Raw genomic sequence first — 27,453 nt, forward strand, 5'->3', positions numbered from 1 at the left:
TTAAACAATCTGTTATATATTGTTCCTCGATTACACGTATGAAGTCTGTTGTATTTTGTGTGCTCATTGTTGATGCAAGGTTTTTTTTGTTTAGCCACCGATTTTGATACTTGACTACCTATGTAACGTTATCATGCATTATTTTTGCATATGTCTGTACAATGCAACTTTTTGTTAAATAAAAGAATAAAAAAAAATCCCCATCAAATTTTGTTGCTTTGCAATCAGATGTGATGTAAGTGGCTTTCCAGAAATGATGATCTGACTGGACTGGGGTACCATATGGGTACTCTGGGTTTAATCTCCCAATTTATGTGCGTTATGATTGTTGTTATGGACTGACCTTATGAGCCAGATTGATATGCATTGTTTGGTTTCATATTGGTCAGTATTTTTTTTATTTTATTTTAAAAGAGTGTGTTTTTTTGGTATCACACTATTGGAGTCTTACCTTTTCACACTATTGGAGTCCTATCAATATCAATTTGGAGTATGATGATGGGGTTGGATTAAATGGTCTGCAATTTTATTACATAGGGCATAGTATGCCAATTTGTAATGTTACTGTTCATGAGAGGATTTTCACATTGAACTTTCTTTTCACTCACACAAATATTGGATGGATTTCAACATGTCAGGCTTTTATATAACAGAATATAATCTTATTGATCACAGCACAACAGATGTGAAATAATCTGGTCTTATTGATTGTTATAGGTGTGAATCATTTTTTGGTGTTGGCTGGCTAACAGTTTTTTGATGTTAGAGGTGTTTGTATTTGTTACTCAGCCACAAAATGACTATGAAGTAAATGGTCATGTTAATGTTCAAACCTGTAAGACAAAGGCATAATGAGCTAGTATGCATCGCATACTAGCCCACTATGAAATGCTTACCTTAGAACGATGCTGTGAATTGGCGCCGGCACACCAAGTACATGGCAGACATTTTTCTCCGGAGTTACTTCCTATTTCGTGGGCTCTGATTGGGCGGAACTGCAATGACGTCACTCCCACGATGTCAATGCCCTGAATTGGCGCTGGCACACCAAGGACGTGGCAGACATCTTTCTCCAGAGTTACTTCCTATTTCGTTGCCATTGAATCAATAATGATACCTAGAAAACTGATTTCCGTCGTTGGGCCCTCCGTCTTGTTGGCCGCTAACGGCACCTCAAACCTCCCAGCAATATGAAGCAACGTTGCCAATAGGATCGCACAAGTCCTGGAAGATTGGGGGCCCATGCACAGAAAATGTGTATTAGAGAATTAAGCCCTGAAACGTCCCGGGCCACCCACTCCAAAAAGGAACTGAACAACTCGAATAGCTTGAAGGAAATGGAGCAACCCATTGGCAAGCACTGATCCACGTAGAATTTCCCTTGCCAACAGTACCCCAACAGCCTAAAACTGTCCGAGTGTACCGGCAGCAAACAAAAAGCATACTCAATGTCCGATTTTGCCATGAGCGCACCCTGCCCATAGCGCCTGACCCACCCCACTGCCACGTCAAAGGAAGTGTATGACACAGTGCAGGCTTTGGGGTCGATAGCATCGTTCACAGACCCCCTTTTGGAAACGAAAGGTGATGAATGAGCCGAAACTTGTTCGGCTCCTTTTTTGACAGCACCCCCAAAAGTGACACCACCATATCCGGGAAAGGCTTTTCCCCATACGGCCCCCCCATGCGCCCCAACTCTACCTCCTTTGAAAGTTTGTCCAACACCACCCGTATTATCAGGCCTTTGGATTAGTGTATTATATGATTGTTAGATATAATATGGTAAAGGGTCCTTGTGGAGAAAGCCTTTAAAATTGTTTCACCAAATGTGGGAGAAGGAATGGAAGCAATGTTTCATAGTATTCATAAGGAAAACCATCTGGTCCTGGGGATTTATATATGGGTAACATTTTCATGGTGCTAGGATTTTATCCTCATCAATGACTGCATTGATTGAATGACGAAGAAGAAAGACATTTTAGAAAAACCACCATCTGCAAAGTAGCACTGCATTCATTTGAAGAGTTCTGTAGAAGGTCGGTTGTGTGATATGTTGAGATTCTTATAAAGATCAGTAGAGAAGCTTCCACAGACTTGGGTTATATCTATAGGATGGTACTGGAGTTTAACAGTTTTGTCCTTAAAGTGGTTGTAAAAGCACAACATTTTTTACATTCTATCCATCCCTCCTAATGCTTACTTGAGCCCCCTCCCTATCCAGCAGTGTTCACAAGAGCCTTGCATCTCTGGGGACTTTCATTCCTGAATAGCTTTTGGCAGCAACAGGAGCCATCGGCTCCTGCTGTTGTCAATCACAGCCAGTAAGCCAATCAGGAGACGGAGAGGGCAGGGCCAAGCTGTGGTTCTGTGTGTGAATGAACACACAGAGCAACAGGTGGGGAGCATGCCTGCTTGGGTGCACCCACAGCAAGCTGCTTGCTGTGCAGGCACCCGGCAGGAGGGAGCAGCCAGAAGCGCCAGCATGCAACCCAAGAAGAGGAGGATCCAGGCTGCTATGTGCAATGGTTTTGTAAGGTCTAACATGTTTGTTATTTAAAAAACAAAACAAAAAAAAAAAGACTTTAATATTACTTTAATTGCATGAGATGTTGATAAATATGTATTTTCTTCCTACTTTTTAGTGTATGGGCCTTATTGCTTTTATCATTAAAAGATTACGAAGGTGTACAAGAGTTTTCTTTGTTTTCCAAAAGGCAAGTTCCATCAGTGTAGCTCGCATTTTAACTACTGTTAAAACTTTAGAAGTTTGTTTAAATTGGTTAAGTTTTACTGAAGTGAAAGTTTGTAATTGAGAGGGAAATTCACTTTTCTTTGGCAAGAATTCTAGTGCATTAGCATTTTTCTTAAATGCTGATTACAAAACTATACACTGGTCTCTCATTACTTTTCTGAGCTTCCCATAGGGTATTGTGAGATATATAGGGAGTAGCATTTTCTGTGAAGTAGTGTGGCAAAGTCCATTTTAACTCCACCCTAGATGGCTTGAGTAAAAACATGTTGCCAGTGACATGTTTAGAGTGTGTCAGAATTCAGAAACCTAAGTAAGAAGAATAGGGGCTAGGTCTGACCAGAACATGGATAAGATCCTAAAATGTTTAAATGCATGTAAAGTGGGAGCATTAACAAAAAATAATTTACTGCAAGAATGAGTGCAGCAGGGATGAGAGAAGTGCTTATACTGCTTATCTGATGGGTGCGCTGCACATCACACATCAAATAGTGCATGTTTTCTGGAGAGCTGGCAAAACAATTATGATTGTTTGGTTGTACGAGACAGGGTTTTATAATGGCCAACAATTTGTCTAATGCCGCGTACACATGATCAAATTGTGTGTGGGCTTCAGTGGACTTTTTCAGCGTAAAGTCTGGCGGACTTAGAAAGTGGTTTTGCAGCCCAATCTTTCCGCCGGACTTGGGTTTCAGCGGACAATACGTTCGTGAGTATACTAGTCGACGCATGCTCAGAAGCAAGTACAAAAAGGAAGCTATTGGCTACTGGCTGTTGAACATCCTTTTTCTAGTCCCGTCGTACGTGCTGTACGTCAACGCGCTAGCAATCGCCGGACTTTCCGTGCGTCCATGTGTGGCGAAGTCCATTTGGTAGAAAGTCCGCCGGACTATCCTTAGGATTGTTTATCTAAGTACGCCGGACAATTCGATTGTGTGTACGCGGCATAAGGTGGTAGAGTATGACATGCTGTAATTCCCTCCAATGACCAAGAATGTATATTGTGTTCTGAAAAGTCAGATATACGCTTTTGTTCCAGGTGTCCATGTTTTAAATCTTTCCGACAGAATCAATTCCTATCGTGGAAAACCATTTGTCTGTATGCTATTCCGACGGACCAAATACGACGCAAGGGCAGCTATTGGCTACTGGCAATTGAACTTCCTTTTTTAGTCCCATCGTAAGTTATCGCATTAGAAACAAACGGACTTTAGTGTGATCGTGTGTAGGCAAGTCCATTCAGTTGGAACTCCATTGGAAAGACCGCTGGAGTTTATTCTGTCATGTGTACGCGGCATAAGTGTGAAACTATCCACCGCAAAATAAAAAGCCCCCTGCTCAATACAATATGGACACCCTCCTCCAAGCAGTTCACTTGATCCTTTCTCAGACGCCCTCAATCAGTGATCCACACACCTTCTGAATTTGACCTGTTAATTGAATAAGATAGTTAAATAGCACATTATGTAGTAATCCTTTGCTATGCCTTGATTCCCCAGAGCAGTCACAGACTCCACTTATTACTCTTAATCAACCATTATAAGAAAAAGAAGGATGCAAGAGGTTCATAGCGTAACATGTTTATTAAAGGCATATAAAATAATGCACTCATAGCATAGTGCTGATTGCCAGCACTAGAAACAAATCATCCAAACTAGATAAGAATACTCCTCTTCTTATTCATATCACATGAGCAGCCTCTAGTGAATAATGTCACCCCATGCCCAACACATTTCTTCATGAGATGTCATCAGAAGTGATGTCCCTTAGTAACCATTGACAGCAGGAAACAGTCATATATAGAAGCGGTGGAAATACTGTTTATATACCGTACTGTGTATAATGTTGGCTCATGCTGAACATAAGGCTGAACGTACAAACAGCCAACATAAGCTGTATTAGAACCAGGTTTATGCAGGCACCCCCAGATAGGAGATTATACAGCCACAACTCAAGGAACCCCTAGCAACCTCTGAAGGAACTTTAGGGTTACACAAAACTGGGGTTGAGAGTGGCTCTTCAGAGTGTTACTTGAGTAACAGCTCTGTGTTTACTGGAGTTGATAACATCACATCCAAGATGGTGGCTCCCAGTTCCAGTATCAGGGCTTTTGAATATATACACAGGGTAAGTTTTTTTACAGTTAAAAAACATGCATAAATTATGTTAAATGCACATACAGCGGGGAAAATAATTATTCAATTCCCTGAAATTTTTGTAAGTTTTCCCACTTACAAAGTAATGAAGGGTCTATAATTTTTTTTATCATAGGCATATTTAAAATGATAGAAACATAACTAAAAATCCATAAAAAACACATGATACAAATGTTATAAATTGAGTTGCAGTTCAGTGAGTAAAATAAGTATTTGATCCCCAAGCAAAACATGACTTAGTACTTGTTGGCAAGCACAGAAGTAAGATGCTTCTTGTAGTTAATGACCAGGTTTGCCCACATCTCAGGAGGGATTTTGGTTCACTCTCCTTTACAGATCTCTAAACCCTTAAGGTTTCTTGGCTGTCGTTTGGCAACTGAAAGTTTAGCTCCTTTTATAAATTGTCTATAGAATCTAGGCCACTCCATGACATTAATGTGCTTCTTCTTGAGCCATTCCTTTGTTGCCTTGGTGGTATGTTTTGGGTCATTGTCATGCTGGACGACCCATCCATGACCCATCTCCAGTGTTCTGGCTGAGGGAATAAGGTTTTCATCCAAAATTTTACAATTCCTGGCCCCATCCATTAGCCCCTCAATGTGACAAAGTCAGTCTGTACCTTTAGCAGAGAAACAGCCCAAAGCATCATGTTTCCACCTCTGTGCTTGACGGTAGGGATGATGTTCTTAGAGTCATGGTCAGCACTGTTCTTACTCCAAACATCGCGAGTCCCCCTCCTCAAGAAGGCACATGTACAGTCATGCTAATGAACATCTAAATGATGCAGAGAAGGATTGAGAGAAAGCGCCGTAGTCAGATGAGACCAAATAGTAAGCATTTTGCCCTTAACTCGACTTGTCGTGTTTGTAGGAAGAAAAGATGTTGACTATGACCCTAAGAACACCATCCCTACAGTCAAAACACAAAGGTGGAAACATGATGCTTTGGGGCTGTTTCTCTGCTAAAGGTACAGGCTGACTTTTTCACATTGAGGGGCCAATGGACAGAGCCATGTATTGTAAAATCTTGGATGAGAAACTTCTTCCCTCAGCCAGAACACTGAAGATGGGTCGTGGATGGGTCTTCCAGCATGACAGTGTGATGTGTGCTAACCTTGTCACCAACTACAAGAAACTTCTTATCGCCTGCCAAAAAGGGTTTCTCCACCAAGTACTAAGTCATGTTTTGCTTGGGGATCAAATATTTATTTTACTCACTGAACTGCAACTTAAAGTGGTTGTAAACCCTTACAAACCACTTTGACCTACAGGTAAGCCTAGATTAAGGCTTACCTGTAGGTCCAAGAAATATCTCCTAAACCTATATGGTTTAGGAGATATTTACCCAAAGACAGCCACCGCTGTCTACGGCGCATGCAAAGTTTTTATTGGAGGTCTCTTTAAAAAAAATAACTTCTCATGTTAGGAGCTACACATACATAACTGTGAACAAACAATAAATATAAACCAGAAAAAAATAAGGCTTTGGTCTAACCAGTTTCCCCGGCAGTTCAGTTATTTTCTTGTGGAGAGCACAACCTGGATGGTGTTTTCAATGGATGAGCTAGCAGGTAGTCAGATATGAAAGTGGGAAGATATGATACTGGGATGAAGTAGAGTTTTGCGATCCAGCCTACAGAATAGCGAGTCCATGGGTATACAGCAGTCAAGGCATGTTCTATGCAATCTGTAACCATATGTATATGTGGATCACACTTAGACAGTCTGTACTCTATGAATCTGCAATCTGGAAAGAGTAAAAGATATTAATGCAGTTTGAAAAAGTATATATATTTTTTTTCTTTTAACCACTTCAGCCCCGGAAGATTTGGCTGCTCAATGACCAGGCCAATGCTTCCCTTTAACTGACAATTGTGGGGTCCTGCGACGCTGTACCCATACAAAATTGATATCCTTTGTTTCCCCATATATAGAGCTTTATTTTGGTTGTATTTGATTATCTCTGAGGTTTTTCATTTTTTGCGCTATAAACAAAAAACAGCAACTAAATTTTGTAATTTTTGCTATAATAAATATCCCAATTTTTTTTTAAAAAAGCCAATTTTTTCCTCAGATTAGGCCGATATATATTCTTCTACATATTTTTGGTACTAAAAATAGCAATAAGTGTATATTGATTGGTTTGCGCAAAAGTTATAGCGTCTACAAAATAGGTGAAAGATTTATGGCATTATTATTATTTTTCTTTTACTAGTAATGGCGGTGATCAGCAATTTTTATCGGGACTGCGACATTATGGCAGACGGATCGGACACTTTTGAGACATTTTTGGGACCATTGACAATTATACAGCAATCGGTGCTATAAAAATGCACTGATTATTGTGTAAATGTCGCTGGCAGGGAAGGGGTTAACACTAGGGGGCGATGTGTTCCCTAGTGTGGGTTCTAACTGTAGGGGAATGGGAGTGACTGTAGGAAATGACAGATCGCTGTTCCTAGCTAGTAGGAACTCACGATCTGTCTCTCTTCTCCTCACAGGACAGGCACATCCAGCAGCGATCCCCCCGCAGCACCCTCTGCCCGGCGGGAGACACAGCCAGCAGTGATCACCTTACCAAGGCATGGAGGAGACACCGAGGCCGCTCCAGCGAGGACACAGGCATTCTCCTTTCTGGCCGATTGGAACCCAGAAGTGTATTCTGAGACACGATTGGTCAGGGAGTCATAAGACTCCCTGGCCAATAGGTGCTTCCTGATTGACCGGGGGGAGAATGTGTCAGAATAGCGAATATTCATTCGCTAGTGTCACACAACTGGGTGGAATCAGGGCGTACTCTCTGTGTCCTGAGCCCACCCTATTTTGAAGCTTATTAGAGCCTCTGGTTCTAATCAGATGCTTCAAAATACATACCCCACGCCTATCCCTGCAATTGTAAATCATGTATCCGGCGTCCTGAAAGGTGCCAGACATATGGATTGGGAGTTCGGCGACAGTGTTGGGGGGGGCGGTGCCCATAAGTGGTATAAGAGACATAAATAACCCCCCTCCTCTAACGTTGGTGTCCATAGGAGCACAATCCCTATACATTTGGTGGTATTGATGGTTTAGATCCTACCGTTTTCAGTTCAAGCTCTGTTCTTTACACTAATGTTCAGTGGGTCCCTTCAATTTGTGTTCAATCTGAGCTCAGTCTCTTACATTTGGTGATCAGTGGGAGCTTTGTTTCTTACACTGGTGCTCAGCGATAAATTATGTAGCACTGTCATGCAGGAGATCACTTTGCCACAGTACTGGCATAAATCAGGATGTCATATGACGTCCCCCCATAACACGCCTCACACACAACGCACGGGCCACGCTGCGGCGTGACCTGTTACTGGCTGTGTCCAGACACCAGACACAGCCAATGACTGATCAGCGTATCAGCCTGCTGCCAGTACAATGTGAACGCTGTGACCAATCACATCAGATCACATGACAATTGTACAATGGATGGCTTCCTTAATGCCATTCATTGTGTACAATTATGTTGCTAATCGTGATTAGTCACAGGTACTACATGGCATAGGCAGGGCCAATCACAGCCTATCTGTACCATGTGATTAGCTGTGGCCAATCACAGCTAATCACAACAAAAAGACTAAATGAATTAGCTTTGTTCAGTAAAAATTGTTGCTTATGTGTAAAAAAAAAAAAAAAAAAAAAAAAAGTAATGATCATTTCCCAGAGTAGTATGGTGTTACTATGGTAAAAAAAAAAAGGGAAACAAATTATAATTTTTTTTACAAATTGTCATATGTCAGTATCCCTGATCAATGATGTGGATCAGTTATATGATGAAGCTGTACTGCACCCATGACAGTATGTAAAAAAAAAAAGGGGGGTCATTTGGGGGATATTTGTACTGTTCTGCCATTTTAGAGCCTCAAGAAATGAGGTCAGTACACCAGGATTGATACATTTTCAGATCTGTATGCCATAGTTGTGAACTCCTACAGACTAAATAATAAACACTGATTCAGGTTATTTTCACTATATGTAGCAGAATACAGTTTGGGCTAAATTTATGAAGAAAGATTATTTATTTGCAAGATTTTATAACAGAAACAAAGAAAAAAGTGTTTTGTTTTTTTCTAAAATTTCAGTCTTTTTTTTTTAGTTTTTTTTAGCAACAAATAAAAAAACCCGGCAGTGATTAAATACCACCAAAATAAAGCAACATTTGTGTGAAAAAAATGAAATGATATCAATTTAATACGGGCACTGTGTTGCATGACCACACAATTGTCATTCAAAGTGTGATAGTGCTGAATGCTGAAAATTGGCCTGGGCGGGAAGGGGATGAAAGTCCCAGTATTGAAGTGGTTAAATATGTTTAGATGTCAATGTTCTGTTCATACAGATATAGGATGCAGGATGGGTCATAGCTAAATCATAAAGAGGGTGGCTTATAGCAATATTACTTACAATCCTGGAAATACTGTTGGCCATAACTGTTCTTGGCCCACAGCGGAGCCTGTCCCCAGACATCATTGAGGCTTTGTAATGTGGTCTGTATATCTGTAGCTGGGGTCCTGAAAGAGCTCGGCTCAATGATGCAAACCTTCACACCAAATGGTTGGAGTTCACGCCTAAACAATGTAGGAAAGTAAATGACATGTTATCCAGGGCTTCCACTGATTCTGCATTATGGTGAGTTAGACCACGTCATTATATATTAGAATGTAACAATAGAAACAATGGGCTTCGATCACCCTGACACCATATCAACTATGGTGCCATGATGAGTGAAACAACAACACCAGACTTTGCCCAGTGAAAAAAATTGCTTACCACCGGCATAAAACCACCCCAACCCCCTCCCCCACCCGGGCCTACAAAAAGATTGGTGACCGCTGCTATGGGCTCTAGCCCCAGATCTTTTGCAGACCTAGTAACGCCCCTGTGTGTCTCTATTAAGTGTTAATACTGCCAAGTCAGCAGGTGGCCATACTGTCCAGACAAACTGGGCCTAAGGTGGTATGTCAATGCATAAAGCGACATATGAAACAGAACAGACTATGTTTAGCATGCAGAATCCAATTGTTTTCCAATTGTCACTGTTAACACTTGTACACTCAGTTGCTTGAGCTTATTCAGTAATTTTTGCCCCCATAGGCTTTAATGAGTGTGTCTAAAAACAAATGACACACACGCATTTGCAGGCCTTCACATTCACGCCTAAGCCCTTGTACACAGGGTCGGAGATTCCGACGGAATGTGTCCGATCAGACCGTTTTGTCGGATAATCCAACTGTGTGTGGTCTTCGTCGGACTGTTCCTGTCGGAGTATCCGACGGACCAAGTTTTCAAACTTGTCCGTAAAATTTTCCGACAACATGATCCGATCGGACCTTGTCCAACCATGTGTAGAGAATTCCAAACAAAGTGCCACACATGCTCAGATCAAATTCCTACACCAAAGCTATTGGCTACTAGCCTGAACGTAGTCCCGTCGTAACGAAATAACGTCATCACGTTCTGAACGATCGGATTTTCCGACAACCTTGTCCGACCGTGTGTATGCAACAGTTTCTGGCAAAATCCGTCGGACAAAATCCAACAGATTTGGTTGTCGGAATGTCTGACCGTGTGTACAAGGGCTTAGAGACTACTCTTGTCGTCTACAACTAATCTCCTCTTATCCACCATATGAAACAACTGAAACTTGATTCATGTACACTTGCACAAAATCTGTAAAACACAAAATGTCCGAAAAAACAAATACAGTACTTCAAAATCACTAGAAATACACTGTGCTAAGGTATGAACGCAGGGTTAAAGTTCCGAAGTAGCTTGATGCTTCAGATGGTAAAGGATGACTACGTTTTCCATTTTTACCTCAAAGAGTCTGAGAATGCTTCCACTCCAAATCTTGATATGCTGTATCCTCCTCCTACGAAGGCTAGTCTGCCCATCACACTCGACATGTTTATAATACGTCCCCTGGCTCTTCTAATAAGGGGCAGCAGACAAAGCGTCACATCAATCATCCCCAATAAATTCACATTCAGCACCTTGACAAAATCTTCCCTTCTCAGCCAGCTGTTGGGAGCTGTAGGTATTCCAATGCCAGCATTATTCACGAGTCCCCATAACCCTGCAAGAGAAAAGTTATTTATTAAGGAAATAAAGTATCTCACAAAAGTGAGTACACCCCTCCAATTTTTGTAAATATTTTATTATATCTTTTTATGTGACAACACTGAAGAAATTACACTTTGCTACAATGTAAAGTAGTGAGTGTACAGCGTATATAACAGTGTAAATTTGCTGTCCCCTCAAAATAACTCAACACACAGCCATTAATGTCTAAACCGCTGGCAACAAAAGTAAGTACACCTCTAAGTGAAAATGTCCAAATTGGGCCCAAAGTGTCAATATTTTGTGTGGCCACCATTATTTTCCAGCACTGCCCTAACCCTTTTGGGCATGGAGTTCACCAGAGCTTCAGAGGTTGCCACTGGAGTCCTCTTCCACTCCTTAATGATGACATCACTGAGCTGGTGGATGTTAGACACCTTGCGCTCCTCCACCTTCCATTTGAGGATGCCCCACAGATGCTCAATAGGGTTTAGGTCTGGAGACATGCTTGGCCAGTCCATCACCTTTGCCCACAGCTTTTTTAGCAAGGCAGTGGTCATCTTGGAGGTGTATTTGGGTCGTTATCATGTTGGAATACTGCCCTGCGGCCCAGTCTCCAAAGGGAGGGGATCATGTCCTGCTTCAGTATGTCATAGTACATGTTGGCATTTATGGTTCCCTCAATGAACTGTAGCTCCCTAGTCCTTGCAGCACTCATGCAGCCCCAGACTATGACACTCCCACCACCATGCTTGACTGTAAGCAAAACACACTTGTCTTTTACATCGTTACATAGTAGGTGAGGTTTAAAAAAGACACAAGTCCATCAAGTCCAACCTATGTGTGTGATTATCTGTCAGTATTACATTGTATATCCCTGTATGTTATGGTCGTTCAGGTGCTTATCTAATCGTTTTTTGAAACTCTCAATGTTCCCCCGCTGAGACCACTGCCTTTGGAAGGGAATTCCACATCCATGCCACTCTTAGCCCCTGTACACACGATCAGAGATTTCGACAACCAAATCCATCGGATTTTGTCCGTCGGATCTTGTCCGAAACTGTTGCATACACACGGTCGGACAAAGTTGTCAAAAAATCCGATCTTTCAGAACGTGATGACGTAATTTCGTTACGATGGGACTACATTCAGGCTAGTAGCCAATAGCTTTGATGTAGGAATTTGATCTGAGCATGCGTGGCAGTTGGTCCGATCAAAATTCTCTACACATGATCGGAGTATGTCCGATCGGACCAGTTTGTCCGAAAATATTTCCAACAAGTTGTAAAATTGGGTCCGACAGATATTCCGATGGAATCAGTCCGATGCATACCACACACAGTCAGATTATCCAACAACACGGTCCGATAGGACACATTCCGACGGATTCTCCGACCGTGTGTACAAGGGCTTACAGTAAAGAACCCTCTACGTAGTTTAAGGTTAAACCTCTTTTCTTCTAATTTTAATGAGTGGCCACATGTCTTGTTAAAGTATTGTGGGGTCACCAGTACGGTATTTGTAATTTGAAATCATATCCCCTCTCAACCTTTCTTTATAACTAATATCCCCCAGACACTTTATTAGCTTTGTTGCCCTTCTTTGTACTCACTCCATTTCCAGTACATCCTTCCTGAGGACTGGTGTCCAGAACTGGACAGCATACTCCAGGTGAGACCGGACCAGAGTCTTGTAGAGTGGGAGAATTATTGCTTTATCCTTGGAGTTAATCCCTTTTTTAATGCATGCCAATATTGTGTTTGCTTTGTTAGCAGCAGCTTGGCATTGCATGCCATTACTGAGCCTATCATCTGCTAGGACCCCAGATCCTTTTACATCCTAGATTCAGTGAGTAGATTGCATTCATATTTTTGCCACCCAAATGCATTATTTTACATTTTTCTATATTAAACCTCATTTGCCAATGTAGTTGCCCACCCCATTCATTTGTTCAGGTCTTCTTGCAAGGTTTCCACATCCTGCAGAGAAGTTATTGCCCTGCTTAGCTTAGTATTGTCAGCAAATACAGAGATTGAACTGTTTACCCCATCCTCCAGGTCGTTTATGAACAAATGAAATAGGATTGGTCCCAGCACAGAACCCTGTGGTACCCCACTACCCACTACTGACCATTCCGAGTATTCCCCATTTATCACCACCCTCTGAACTCGCCCTTGTAGTTTTCAATCCATGTACTCACCCTATGGTCCATGCCAACAGACCTTATTTTGTACAGTAAACGCTTATAGGGAACTCTGTCAAATGCTGTGTCTTTGTACCCCTCACCTGGTTGCCGCCACCCACGCTTGACACCATCTGAACCAAATACACTTATCTTGGTCTCATCAGACCACAGGACATGGTTCCAGTAGTCCATGTCCTTAGTCTGCTTGTCTTCAGCAAACTGTGGGCTTTCTTGTGCTTAATCTTTAGAAGAGGCTTCCTTCTGGGGTGACAGTCATGCAGACTGATTTGAAGCACTGTACAGCATATGGTCTGAGCACTGATGGGCTGACCCTCCACCCCATTAACCTCTGCAGCAATGCTGGCAGCACTCATATTTCTATTTCCCAAAGACAGACTCTGGATATGATGCTGAGCACATGCACTCAACTTCTTTGGTCAACCATGGCGAGGCCTGTTCTGAGTTGAACCTGTCCTGTTAAACCACTGTATGGTCTTGGCCACCATGCTGCAGCTCAGTTTCAGGGTCTTGGCAATCTTTTTATAGCCGAGGCCATCAATATGTAGAGCAACAATTCTTTTTTTCCAGAGTTCTTTCCATCATTAGGTGCCATGATGAACTTCCAGTGATCAGTATGAGAGAGTGCGAGCGATACCACTGCATTTAATACTCCTGTTCCCCATTCACATCCAGAGGCCTTGTAACTCTAATGAGTCAGGGAAGGAGCATGACGGAAAATGGCTAATTGGGCCCAATTTGGACATTTTCACTTAGGGGTGTACTCACTTTTGTTGCCAGTGATTTAGAGATTAATGGCTGTGTGTTGAGTTATTTTGAGGGGACAGCAAATTGACACTGTTATATAAGCTGTACACTCACTACTTTACATTGTGGTAAAGTGTAATTTCTTCAGTGTTGCCACATGAAAAGATATAATAAAATATTTGCAAAAATTGGAGGGGTGTACTTACTTTTGTGAGATACTGTATCATTTAAAATGTATGAACACTTACATATTAGGTCATATTTTAATAATAACTGCAAATGTGTTATCAGCATTAAAACCGTATTGTTACCTTAAACCTTAACTTCTAATGCCTGGGGCTAAGGGTCATGACATACAGTGAGGGGAAAAAAGTATTTGATGCTCTGCTGATTTTGTACATTTGCTAAAGATGAAGAAATGATCAGTCTATAATTTTAATGGTAGCTTTATTTTAACAGTAAGAGACAGAATAACAACAAAAATATCCAGAAAACCATATTTCAAAAAAGTTATAAATTGATTATCATTTTAATTAGTGAAATAAGGATTTGATCCCCTATCAATCAGCTAGATTTTTGGCTCCCAGGTGTATTCTATACAAGTAATGAGCTGAGATTAGAAGCACTCTCTTAAAGGGAGTGCTCCTAATCTCAGCTTGTTACCTGTATAAAAGACGCCTGTCCACAGAAGCAATCAGATTCCAATCTCTCCACCATGGCCAAGACCAAAGAGCTGCCCAAGGATGTCAGGGACAAGATTGTAGATCTACACAAGACTGGAATGGGCTACAAGAACATCGCCAAGCAGCTTGATGAGAGGATGACAGCAGTTGGTGCAATTTTTCACAAATGCAAGAGTTTTAATGATCATGAGATCGGTGAGGAATCAGCCCAGAACTACATGGGGGAATCTTGCCAATGATCTCAAGGCAGCTGGGACCATAGTCACCAAGAAAACAATTACTAACACACTACGCAAGGTCCCCCTGCTCAAGAAAGCACATGTACAGGACCGTCTGAAGTTTGCTAATGAACATCTGAATGATTCAGAGGAGAACAAGGTGAAAGTGTTGTGGTCACATGAGACCACAATCAAGCTCTTTGGCATCAACTCAATCGCCGTGTTTGGAGGAGGAGAAATACCGCCTATGACACTAAGAACCCCATCCCCTGCGTCAAACATGAATGTGGAAATATTATGCTTTGGGGTGTCTTTTTGCTAAGGGTTTTTTTTTGCTAAGCGGTCAAAATTTTACTGCATCAAAGGCACAATGAACAGGGCCATGTAGCATCAAATCTTGGATCAGAACCTCCTTCCCTCGGCCGGGGAATTGAAAATGGGTCATGGATGGGTATTCCAGCATGATAATGACCCAAAACACCCATCCAAGGCAACAAAGGAGTGGCTCTAGTACAGGGGTGCTCAACCTGTGGCTCTCCAGCTGTTGCAAAACTACAAGTCCCATCATGCCTCTGCCTCTGGGTGTCATGCTTGTGGCTGTCGGAGTCTTGATATGCCTCATGGAACTTGTAGTTCCGCAACAGCTGGAGAGCCACAGGTTGAGCACCCCTGCTCTAGTAGAAGCACATTAATGTCCTGGAGTGGCCTGGCCAGTCTGCAGACCTTAATCCCATAAAAAAATATGTGGAGGGACTTGAAGGTTCGAGTTACCAAACATCAACCTCGAAACCTAAATGACTTGGAGAGGATCTCCAAAGAGGAGTTGGACAAAATCCCTCCTTAGATGTGTGTAAACCTGATGGCCAACTATGAGAAACGTCTGACCTCTCTGATTGCCAACAAGGGGTTTGCCACCAAGTACTAAGTCATGTTTTGCGAAGGGGTCATATACCTTTTTCACTCATTAAAATGCAAATCAATTTATAACTTTTTTGAAATGTGTTTTTCTGGATTTTTTGTTGTTGTTGTTATTCAGTCTCTCACTGTTAACATAAACCTATCATTAAAATATAGACTAGTCTTTTCTTTGTCAGTGGGCAAATGTACAAAATCAGCAGGGGATAAAATACTTTTTTCCCTCACTGTATTGGTATTTTTGTAGCAGCAACACCCTTCTCCTTTTTTAAATCAATTTTCTAGGAGGGAAACTGTTTTTGTTTTTCTTGTATTCACTAACTCCCTAATTTTACAGCAATTTGTTGCTCAGTCACCCACCAATTAAGTTTGTGCAGTGTTTCATGCCAAGGACAAGCCCACCAGAGACAATCAATCACTCTGCAATCACCTCTATGGCTTAGCTATAAATCCCTGAAGAAGTGTGATTTGTGGCAGCAAATACCAAGGTCTTGTTTATACAGGCGGGTAGTGGCAGTCAAAATGGGCAATTGAGCCACCTTTGACTACCAAGCTGCAAGTTAATATGGCCAACAGTCATTTTAGTATCCACTGCCATGTTTGCAGCATAGCAAGAGTTATACAATAAGTTGCATTTGCCAGGCAATAGTGCTGTCAAACTAACCATTTAAGTGAACGGAGCCACACAGCAACCGCGAGGCCAGGTGCTTTACTTGGAGTTGTGGTGTGGTACTTCAATAGAAAATCCCCATTGGCTATAAAAAAAGAGAACATTCAGGAGGCACATACTTGTTTTACATAGGTCAGTACAGAGTCCTGCTCATGTAAATGAACTCTAACACAATGATATAGTACAAGTTTGGCTTGTAGCTGCAATTAATTGCCAGCTACTATAGCAATTATGTTGCTAGCAAAAAAATAAATTGTAGCTAATCATTGCTATTAGAGATTTGTAGCAGTGATTAAAGTGGTTGTAAACCCTCCTAAACATGTTTTGCTTAGTAGATCATACTTTTCTCAGGAAGCTGATCGCTGCCTGAGAAAGTGCACTTACTTGTGTCCTTTTAGAAAAAAACGCCGTTTAGATGTCGATGACGTCAGCCGCGCTTGCGCAGTATTGACGTGCGAATGCGGCGTATCTTGTATTGCCGCCTTTGGTCTTCCTTATTCTCTGCCTTTTGTTAATACGAGGCATTCTCCTCATTGCGGCAGAGGAGAAGTCTCGCGTTGTAAAGATATCCCTTGGTTTGGATTTGTTATGACGCTACGGCGCATGCGCGAGATTTCCTGAGGGAAATCTAACTAAGGGCGGAAATGACGTCCGCAAAGGACGTCCAAACCAGACTTTGCAATGGCGCGGGCGATACCCGGAAGGGAGATATTTTTGAAAACGAGAAAAAAGGTATCTAGAGCGCTCGTTTTTAGGAATTACATATATAGTATGAAGGCTGATGTATAGTATAATAGCAACAGTAGAAAATTAGAATTTTTTTGGTCGGGTTTACTTCCTTTTTAACCCCCCTGACGGTATTCCCGAGTCTGACTCGGGGTGGATTTTTCATACCAAAAGCGGTATCCCCGAGTCAGACTCGGGACAGCGTCGCTGGATCCAGGAGGAGGTTTACTTACCTTCTCCCTCGGATCCAGCGTTGTCTCCCCGCTGTACGAGCGAGCCGTGTCTCGCTCGATGCATCACACCGCCGATCTCCGTGCCCTGCGAGCGTTGCGACGCACGGGCGCGGAGATCGGCGCCAAATTCAAAAAGTGAAACAAACAGTATACATACAGTATAATGTAATCTTACAGATTACATTGCTGTATGTAAATATTTCACATCCCCGTTGTCCCTAGTGGTCTGCCCAGTGTCCTGCATGCACTTTTATATAATAAAAACTGTTCTTTATGCCTGGAAACTGGAGATTGCCCATAGCAACCAAAACTGTCACTGTACATCAAAAATGATTTTAGATCAGCTAGAAAACAGCGATAATAAATTAGAATCACTCGCAGAATTGAGAGATAGCGATTTGTGGGGAGATCCGTCATCAAATACTGAAAAGTATTGACAGTGACAATTCTGCAACTGAGCAAATTTCAGTGTTTTTGATTTGATTACATTATTGAATAATTTTTATTATTGTTATATTATTATTTGGTACAATTATTTATAGTTATTTATTATATTATAATTTATGATTTCATTTTTCAAACTTTATCATACCCGGGATGTCTGCTAGACTCTGGTTTGGACAGATTTAAGAGAGTTATTCCTAAGAATTGCAGGACTACAATATAAAACGCCAAATTTTCATGCAAAATAATGGTACCGCTTTTAGCACCTAAAATCCGAAATAATCGTACCGCCAGGGAGGTTAATCATCAGTGTGACATAGTCTAACCTTAAGCCCCTAAACCAGGCAAAATGAAATAGTGGACTGAATTATGTGGACTAAATCTGCATAGGGCCCAATTTATGTAATCCCAGGAGAATATGACAGCACCATGCACCTAGCATTACTAACATTGTAGTTATACTACAATTACCAATATTGAATCCCTTTGAATGGGCCCAAAAACTTTTTACAAGGTATTTAGGTACAAAAAACATTGGCATGTAGCCTTCATCAAGTGGGGAACAGTATGGTTTCTAAACTGGCTGAAGTCACAACTGTCCCTCGTTTAAAACAAATCCCAAATGTCATTAATACAGCCTCAGTTTCTTTCTTCTTGCTCTGAAGTGTACATCTCTATACAAAATCGATAATCCTACTAAAAGTGGTATGCTGCACTAAAAGTTCCATTCAGCCTTTATTTTACTACATTTTTTAAATTTAAAAATCAAATACAAAGGAAAAACAGAAAGAAAAAAAAAACAGTTGTGTGGTTTAAAAAATCATTGTCTGCATATTAAATCTCTGTGGTCTGTATAAATAGGGCAATGGCGGGGATGTGTTATTTGCCTATGTATGTTAAAAGGTGTGCCACTTTATCATTTCATAAATTGAGAGGTATGAAAAAGTGAGAAGGTGAAAAACAAGGTTAAAACGTGTGCCCTAAACCAAGTCCTTATACTAACACCTGCTCTATATACACAGGTTATCCCACATTACATGCCTCTTAGTGTCTTAAAGTGACTACCCTGATCTAAAAGTTATCGGAGTCATACTTGCCCGGTCATTATTGTTTGCGCCAAAATATGTCTAGTTCTAAAGGATTCCACCACCACTTATTTGTTGAAACAAAAATATGCATGCTTGAGCAATAAGAATTTATATAGCGTATATATTCATACACATACACACACACATTACCTTTATTTCTAACATTCTCCTCAACCCACAAAGCAGCAGATTTCACACTTTGAGTGTTAGCGACATCAAGAATTGTTGTCTGCAATCTGCTGGAGGCCTCTTTCTTCAGCTTCTCAGACCCTGTCTGTGTCAGACATGCAGCCAGAACCCTCATTCCATGTTTGTCCAGTTGTTTCGCCAGTAGGTTCCCAAATCCTGTGTCACATCCAGTAATGAAGACATATTTATCTGTAAGATTCTCCAGCAACCGACTTTGTCTGTACCATCTGTACAGGAGGATCAGAGCCAGCACCAGCAGTAGAGGGAGCCACATGATTATGGTATATCACTGAATGGACAAAATAACCCAAAGCCATTATTAGAGTTCATCCAAATGATGAAATTAGATAAAAAATATCTAAATAAATCTAACCCTAAATGTAGCTAAATAGTAAAGCAACACAATACATATAATATTCAGAATAACACCAACATGTTCATATTAAATCCCAATCAAGGCTTATATATTTTTCTTTAGGTTGGGATAGGTTTGAATGGGGTTTATACTTTGTTCAGGATGTTGAAAAAGAGTTAATACTTCACTCAATTCTCATTCTCTTTTTGGTGTCTGTAAGTTCATACCTGCCCTGCCCCGACCATTGGGGAATCAGAGGTTTATATTATTTCTGTTGATGTCTTGAGGTTCCACTTTTACAAAACAGGGGAAGGGGGTTGTTGTAGTTTGCGTCCCCAATGGATGGATGTTGCATCACTTCCTGTCCGGACAGGCACTAGTCAAGTCTGCCGACTCTGCCCACCCTTTGGCCCCCTCCTCTAGTCACAGTAGCTGTACTCTAGCTTTTCAATCATGCAAGCTATAGTACAGCTCCTTTTAATGAAGGAAGGGGTGGGCATAGTCAGTATTCTTTATGTGTGCTTGGGACAGGTCTCTTGGCTCCATTAACACCCACAGCACCAGAAGATTAGGGCTGCAGGGAATGTAAATGGGTTGGGTGTGCCTTCAAGACAGAGGATTTCAATTATGACAATCAACAACACTAGGTAAACTTCAGAAATAAATGTAAGTAATGTTCCTTCTGCTGATTTTTTTCTTTTTTACAAAACGTTCTAACTAAACTAAGGTTTTAACAAATGAGAAACATATGCCACGTTGGGTGTGCACTGTTTTCAGTGGATGCACTGACTTACGAACATTAACCACTTCAAGTCCTGCCACTTTCACCCTCTTTCAGCCCAGCAAAATTTCAGCTTTCAGCTGTCACACTTTGAATTACAATTACTCAGGCATGCAACACTGTACCCAAATTACATTTTTATCATCTTTTTGAGACCGATGGAGCATTCTTTTGGTAGTATCTAATTACCAGTGGATTTTTTTATTTGTTGCTATATAAAAAAAAAAAGAAAAAAGTACTGAAAAATTTGAAAAAAAAAGTTACTCTTAGTTTGTTAGAACATTTTGCAAATAAATAATCTTTCCTGACAGACTCCATGGCGGCATACGTGTGGGTTAACCCCACCTCCACTCCTCTCCTAGCCTTGACTGTTAGCAGGGTATGGAGTGGGCAAACAAAGGAGGCGCTGGAAGAACTAAAGCCTGGCCATTGGCAGGCAAGTTCTACTGTTATATGCCTACTGATCTTTATAAAAGTGTGAGTAGCCATTTGGCTGATTTTAATTAAATATACTATTTGTTGCATCTTCTGCTGCACTTAATTTTTGGCGCACCTCTATTTTCTCCCATTGTTCTTCCAGAGACTGCTTCGCTCTCAAAGGAGCTGCCACTTATGCTGCATACGTATACTTCCTGGACTTTATAAACGTTCAGTTGTTTTATCAGTGTGTTTCAGTACCCTCTTGTGTGCCATTCTGTTTTTGTCTTGTCTTAAGTAGACTTTGCCTGACCTAAGATGGCTGCCAGAGTCAGATGGGCTGCCAAAATCCAACTGGATCGCTGCCTCAGTGACCCAGGAAACCATAGAGGAACCATGTTCCTTTTGGCTTCCTCTCCCTCTGCAATGCTGCTGTGGCTGTGCGCCACCAGCAGTGGAAAAATCAGGCTGCACCAGCCTACACCCCAATCCCCCCCTTCTATTGACAGATGCTGTCCTCAGCATGAAGCATAGTAATAAACAACATGTAAACTGCAACAAACCAAATTAGGGCACAACAGGTCAAATAATTTCAAACAAAATAATCAGAATTCAGTATGCTGGGGTAATGGGTAGGTGGTACTCCTGTGCTATCAATCAGTGAATAAATAATAAATTATACTAAATTAGCTGCTGCAAACACATATAGTGTTCCCAGAACTATAAAGTGTATACAAATGTACAAATGAAATGGTGCTGCACTATTAATAGTGCTGTGTAGTAATTATGTGATCTGAATATATACTGTATAAATAATAATTAAATTAATAAATTCAGTGATGATTTGCAGATTCAACATATCCAAACTTAAATAAGTCCACTTCCTGCAATGGGTGAATACACATTTATAATCCTATACATATTAAAGAGTGGTCCATAATTCTTCAAAATTATAAAAAAAAAAGTATATACATTCAGTCTCTCATATCTTTGCCCATAACCTCTTGTGCTCAGAGTGAACTTCTGCATTTCTTATCAGTGTTGCTCTATCACCACGGTGCTCTCAGAACTCTCACCTTCTTTTTACTGGTGTCTCAGCATAAATCGTGAATCCTCCAAATGTATGGATCCTTCCATGGTCTCTATCTGCTAGGGGCCCTCTAGGTTAAAATACCCTCTGTTATAGGTCTATTGGTGGGTGTGTTCTCCCTTAAGATGCTTATCTGTGTATATTCCAGGGTTAGCCTCGCCAAGGTATAGGAACATGTAGAAAAAGCCTCCCATAGTGTGATTTTGTTTATACTACTTCATTTATTAAGCTTAAAATATCGTACTTACACCAAAACAACTTGTTACAAGCATAAAACCACAAGAGCCACATCGCTTCTGGTACCTCCTGTGCCTCTGCTCATGCCCTACCTGTTACGTCACCCTCATGTGACTTCCACAGGATCCCGAGCCCAAAATCCAAGGAGCACTTTAAGACGTTCTAGGTGCATAGATTAAACATCTAATTTCCAGGCTACCTATCACATATTATGTGGACCTAGAGCACCAGGACAGTGGAAACAACCCCTTTTAGAAAGTAAATATGCCAAGGCATAGTGAGTCCTATAAAAACAGAAAATTTTATACAACATACTTACTGCAATTTTCCTTTCCTGATGAGCTCCATGTCAGCCTACCACTGGTCATTGCTGACATGGAGCCATTAGGAAACCGCAAAATTGAATATCAAACCCTTACCACAATTTTTCTTTCCTGACAAGCTCCATGTCAGCATAGACCAGTGGTAGGCTGACATGGAATGATCAGGAAATTTCATTTTTTTATTGCAAGTTATTGGAAAACACAGGGAAGAAAATAAAAATGTATTTATTTTTTTACATTAATTTGTCAATTAATAAGATATTTCTAACACACAGCATAGTCTTCGAATTACACCCCAAAACACATTCTGCTACTTCTTTAGAGTATGGCGATACCACATGTGAGACCTTTCACAGCTTTCCTTTCATAGCCACATAAAGAGGCCCAAAATCCAAAGGGCGCTTTCAGGCTATCTAGGGGCAAAATTTATACATCTAATAATGATCAAGGACACAAACTGGTGTGATGGTGATCAGTTACACTGTAACTGGTAGGGCAGTGATTAGGTAACAATATAACCGCTGTAGCGACAATCAGGCATGCTGTAACTGTGGAGGTGATCAGTGACACTGTAACTGGTGTGGTGGTGATTAGGGGCAATATGAGTGGTGTGGCGATTATCAGGGACAATATGACTGTTACAGCAGTGATTAGGGACATTGACTGGTGAGAATATGTATATATATATATATCAGTATTACCATAGTGACACTATCTTACTCTGGAGGGGTGATCAGGATTTTTTTTTACACTGTGATCGTTTCTTACAGTGATGACTGTTCATTTATGTACTATGGCTGGATGGGAAGCGGTTCATTTAAAAAATAAGTAATTTGGATAGAGGAAGGCCTGTGGACGTGGTATATCTTAACTTCACCAAAGAATTTGATACAGTACCCCATAAACGCTTAAGCGTCATGTACACAGGGCAGTTGAAAACCTCTTCTGAATGCTGGAAACTGACAGCTGATCACTGACGGTGAGAAACGTCCATTTTATAGCTTTTACATACTGAGTTTATGCGTGTTTAGCAGCAGTTATGAGCATTTGAGGTTAGAAGCGTTTTTTTAAAGATAACCTCAGGAGACCCTCTCAAATGCCCACAATGCATGAAAAACAAGTATTATTAAATGATTTCAGCCATTTTGTGAGAGACGAGAGAGCAGTGTGCTTTAACTATGGATTCTCTCTCAGTCTCTCCATCTGTCTGTCCCTCCATCTGTCTGTCTCTCTCTCTCTCTGTCTGTCTCTCTGTATGTGTCTGTCTCTCTCTGTATGTGTCTGTCTCTCTCTGTATGTGTCTGACTCTCTCTGTATGTGTCTGTCTCTCTCTGTATGTGTGTCTCTCTCTCTCTCTATCTTTGTCTTTCTCTGTCTCTCCATCATCTATCTGTTTCTCCATCTGTCTGTCTCTCCATCATCTGTCTGTCTCTCCATCTGTCTGTCTGTCTCTCTCTCAATCTCTGTCTGTCTGTTTCTGTCTCTCTCTCTCTCTGTCTGTCTCTGTCTGTCTGTCTCTCTCTGTGTCTGTCTCTCCATCTGTCTGTCTGTCTCTCTCTGTGTCTGCCTCTCTCTCTCTCTGTCTGTCTGTCTCTCTCTTTGTCTCTCTCTGTCTGTCTGTCTGTCTGTCTCCCTCTCTCTCAGTCTGTGTATGTCTCTCCCTGTCTCTCTCTGTCTCTCTCTCTGTCTGTCTCTCTCTCTGTCTGTCTCTCTCTCTCTGTCTGTCTCTCCATCCATCTGTCTGTCTGTCTGTCTGTGTGTCTCTCTCTCTGTCTGTGTCTGTCTCTCTCTCTCTGTCTGTGTCTGTCTCTCTGTCTGTGTCTGTCTCTCTCTGTCTGTCAGTCTCTCTCTCTCCGTGTCTGTCTCTCTCTGTCTTTGTCTGTCTCTCTCTCTGTCTGTCTCTCTGTCTGCTCCCCCCTGTAGGCAACAGCATGTGGTGATAATTATGTTTTTCCCTATATCTTACATGTTCCTCTTTAAAAACGCTTATAAACAAAAACATGCACATACTTGGGTTAGAAAAAAAAGGCAGTAAACTCAAGTACCTCTAAACTCCTATAAATGACTGAAAACGCTCAACTGCTCCTAAACGTCCGTTCATCAGCTGCAGTGTACAAGGGGCCCTAAAGTTGAGGTCTGTTGGCATTGACGTTAGTGTATGTACCTGGATTAAAAACTGGTTACAGAAGCACATCCAAAGGGTGGTGATAAATAGCGTATCTTCTGAACAGTCTGGAGTTGTGAGCAGAGTGCCCCGGGCCTCTGTCCTGGGACCAATTTTGTTTAACCTGTACATAAATGATATTGAGGTTGGAATAAATAGTTAAATCTCAGTGTTTGCTGATGTTACAAAGCTAAGCAGATGACCTAAAAAAACTAAAGAGGAGGACAACTATGTGGCCAATAAGGTTTATTATTGCCAAGTATTATATGTCAAGTAATGCATTTGGCGGATAAAAATATGAATCCAAGTTACACACTAGGGGAAGAACCTCTGGGGGAATCACGGATTGAAAAGGATCTGGGCGTCCTAATAGATCGCAGGCTTAGCATACAACGCCAGGACTATTAGCACGCATTAAAATGGTATTTACTCAGGAGATAAAACTATACATCTACTGCTTTACAAAAGTCTGGTTCTGCCACAGCTTGAGTATGCTGTCCAGTTCTGCTCACCAGTCCTAAGTAAAGATGGGCTGGAACTGGAGAGAGTCCAGAGAAGGGGAAGCTAATAAGAAGGCTGGAGGACTTCAGTTACGAGGAACAACTACAAACATTAAACCTTTTTTCCCCTGCAGAAGACACACTTAGGAGGGGATATGATAGCAATATACAGCATGTATATGCTTTAAGACATCTAACCAATTTGTGACAGATGCCCACTCCCACTTCCATTTGGATCGCCTAGGCCAGAGGTCTACATCCTCCAACGCCTCTGTCGCCGGGCTGTGGAGGAGATAAGTAATGTCAGCAGTGCGGCGGGGGGGAGAGAGGTGACATCATCTCTCATTGCCCGCACGGCTGTTCCACCCTTACTTACAGGGCCGCGAAGGCTGCTCTACACAGAGGTGCAGCCGTGACCAATAAGAGTGAGAAAGTGAGAATGACATCACATCTCTCACCGCCTGCCCTCACTCTCTCACTCGCATGTGCCTGTGTCTCACCTGCAGCTAGTTTACCGGCACTGAGGAGAGGCTGACAGTGTTTTATCTGGCAGCAAGTACTCTGCAATGCTGGGGGGGGGGGGGGGGGGGGGGAGGGAGCTTGATTTTACATGTAAATTAATTATTGACAAACTGCTATTTTTTGGGTAGCAGCCAGATAACTGTGACAATCCCCATGATGCTAGCAGGCAGCGTGGCAAGTGACATCTCCATCTAGTGGCAGGCATAGTGGCAAGTGACATCTCCATCTGGTGGCAGGCATAGTGACACGAGACATCCCCATCTGGTGGCAGGCAGCGTGGCAAGTGACATCTCCATGTGGTAGCGGGCAGCGTGGCAAGTGACATTCCCATTTGGTAGCAGGCAGCATGGCAAGTGACATTTCCATCTGGTAGCAGGCAGCGTGGCAAGCGATATCACCATCTAGTAGCAGGCAGCGTGGCAAGTGACATCCCCATTTGGTGGCAGGCATAGTGGCAAGTGACATTCCCATCTGGTGGCAGGCAAAGTGGCAAGTGACATCCTCATGTGGAGGCAGGCATAGGGGTCAGTGACATCTCCATCTGGTAGCAGGCAGCATGGCAAGTGACATTCCCATCTGGTAGAAGGCAGCGGGGCAAGTGACATTCCCATCTGGTAGCAGGCAGCATGGCATGTGACATCTCCATCTGGTGACAGGCATAGTGGCAAATGACATCCCATTTGGTGGCAGGCATAGTGGCAAGTGACATCCCTATCTGGTGGCAGGCAGCATGACAAGTGACACCTCCATATGGTGGCAGTTAGCATGGCAAGTGACATCCCTATCTGGTAGCAGGCATAGTGGCAAGTTACATCCCCATCTGGTGGCAGGCATAGTGGCAAGGGACATCCCCATCTGGTGGCAGGCATAGTGGCAACTGACAAGCGATGGTGGCAAGTGACACGCTCAAGGCTCCCACTGATTCTGCATTATGGGGAGTTGAACTAATTCATTTTATATTACAATGTAATGATAGAAATAATGCGTTTCAATCATCCTGACACCATACCAACCATGGTGCCGGGATGATTGAAGCACTAACACCAGCCATTACCATGACAAATTGCCCACCCCCAGTACGTGCCTCATAAAACAATACAACGCAAATGACTGTTCATTGTCTCAGAAGTGATAGATGGAGGTCTGGCAGCAGGGTGACATGGTGGATGTTAGTTATTAGTAGCAACCAAGAGCTACATAAGAGAAAAATCAGGAGATATCCATAACTATTTACTACCAAATGAAGGCCCAATTTGTCCTAAAAAGTAAAAGGTATAAGCCTCCTGGATGCACAAAGTAGTTGTGATGATATGTACAGTTTTACTAACACATGTCAAAATTGCAGATTTGTGCTTTGGCTTTTAGATTTGTTTTACCCTTAGGTGTGAAGGGTTTAAGGTTAAACCCTATTGAGTGGCCACATGTCTTCTTAAAGCGGTTTGGTACCTAAAAATGAAACTTCATCTTATTAAAATCACCAGATTGAATACTTACCTAAATGAACCCTGAAAAAAAAAATATTCTTTACTTACCTTTTATTTCAGATGTTTCTGCTGACTTCCGGGTTGTCCTCCCGTGGGAGTAGGCGTGGTTATCGTCCTCGCAATGGTCCCTGGGAAATTTCTAAGCTATTTCCCAAGAATCCATGGGGGGACAATGAAATTGCGAAATCTCGCGAGATTTCGTTAGGACGCCGGTCACGTGACGAGGGCGTGTCCGAATTTGCCATTTTTAAAGTGGGCAGGCAGCTGTATCTGCCATTACCACTATTGCACTCTGAGCATGTGTGAGATGGAGCGGAGCATGCTGGGAGCCGAGCGTCATCGATACACAGGAAGTAAATGCCTGTGGGCTTCAGACGCCCACACTTAAAATGGAAAACGCCAGAGCACTTTTTTAAAAGTCATTCCGAGGAAAAAGAATCGTCGCGCCGGGGGTCAAAAAAACGCCGGACGTG

The 27,453-nt window shown here is 41.9% G+C and overlaps 1 protein-coding gene across 5 annotated transcripts in view; it reads right to left on the reverse strand.

The window, feature by feature from the left end:
- Nucleotides 1-4,313: 4,313 nt before the first annotated feature.
- The window catches only part of LOC143983627 (retinol dehydrogenase 16-like), a 31,659-nt gene continuing 8,519 nt past the window's right edge, over nucleotides 4,314-27,453 (reverse strand). For 3 of the 5 annotated variants that reach the window (XM_077483551.1, XM_077483548.1, XM_077483547.1), the window contains 5 exons: nucleotides 24,475-24,598; nucleotides 19,069-19,396; nucleotides 10,749-11,007; nucleotides 9,336-9,499; nucleotides 4,314-6,651 (listed from right to left, as the gene is read on the reverse strand). In XM_077483551.1, coding sequence (XP_077339677.1) covers nucleotides 6,416-6,651; nucleotides 9,336-9,499; nucleotides 10,749-11,007; nucleotides 19,069-19,381 — 972 coding nt within the window. In that variant the 5' untranslated portion in view covers nucleotides 19,382-19,396; nucleotides 24,475-24,598 and the 3' untranslated portion in view covers nucleotides 4,314-6,415. The remainder of the gene's footprint in view (nucleotides 6,652-9,335; nucleotides 9,500-10,748; nucleotides 11,008-19,068; nucleotides 19,397-24,474; nucleotides 24,599-27,453) is intronic. The other 2 variants (XM_077483552.1, XM_077483549.1) reach the window with 1 other exon arrangement.

The sequence above is a fragment of the Lithobates pipiens genome, unplaced genomic scaffold (assembly GCF_037356315.1).
Source record: "Lithobates pipiens isolate NorthernLeopardFrog02 unplaced genomic scaffold, aLitPip1_a1.2 Scaffold_16, whole genome shotgun sequence".
NCBI lineage: Eukaryota > Metazoa > Chordata > Amphibia > Anura > Ranidae > Lithobates > Lithobates pipiens.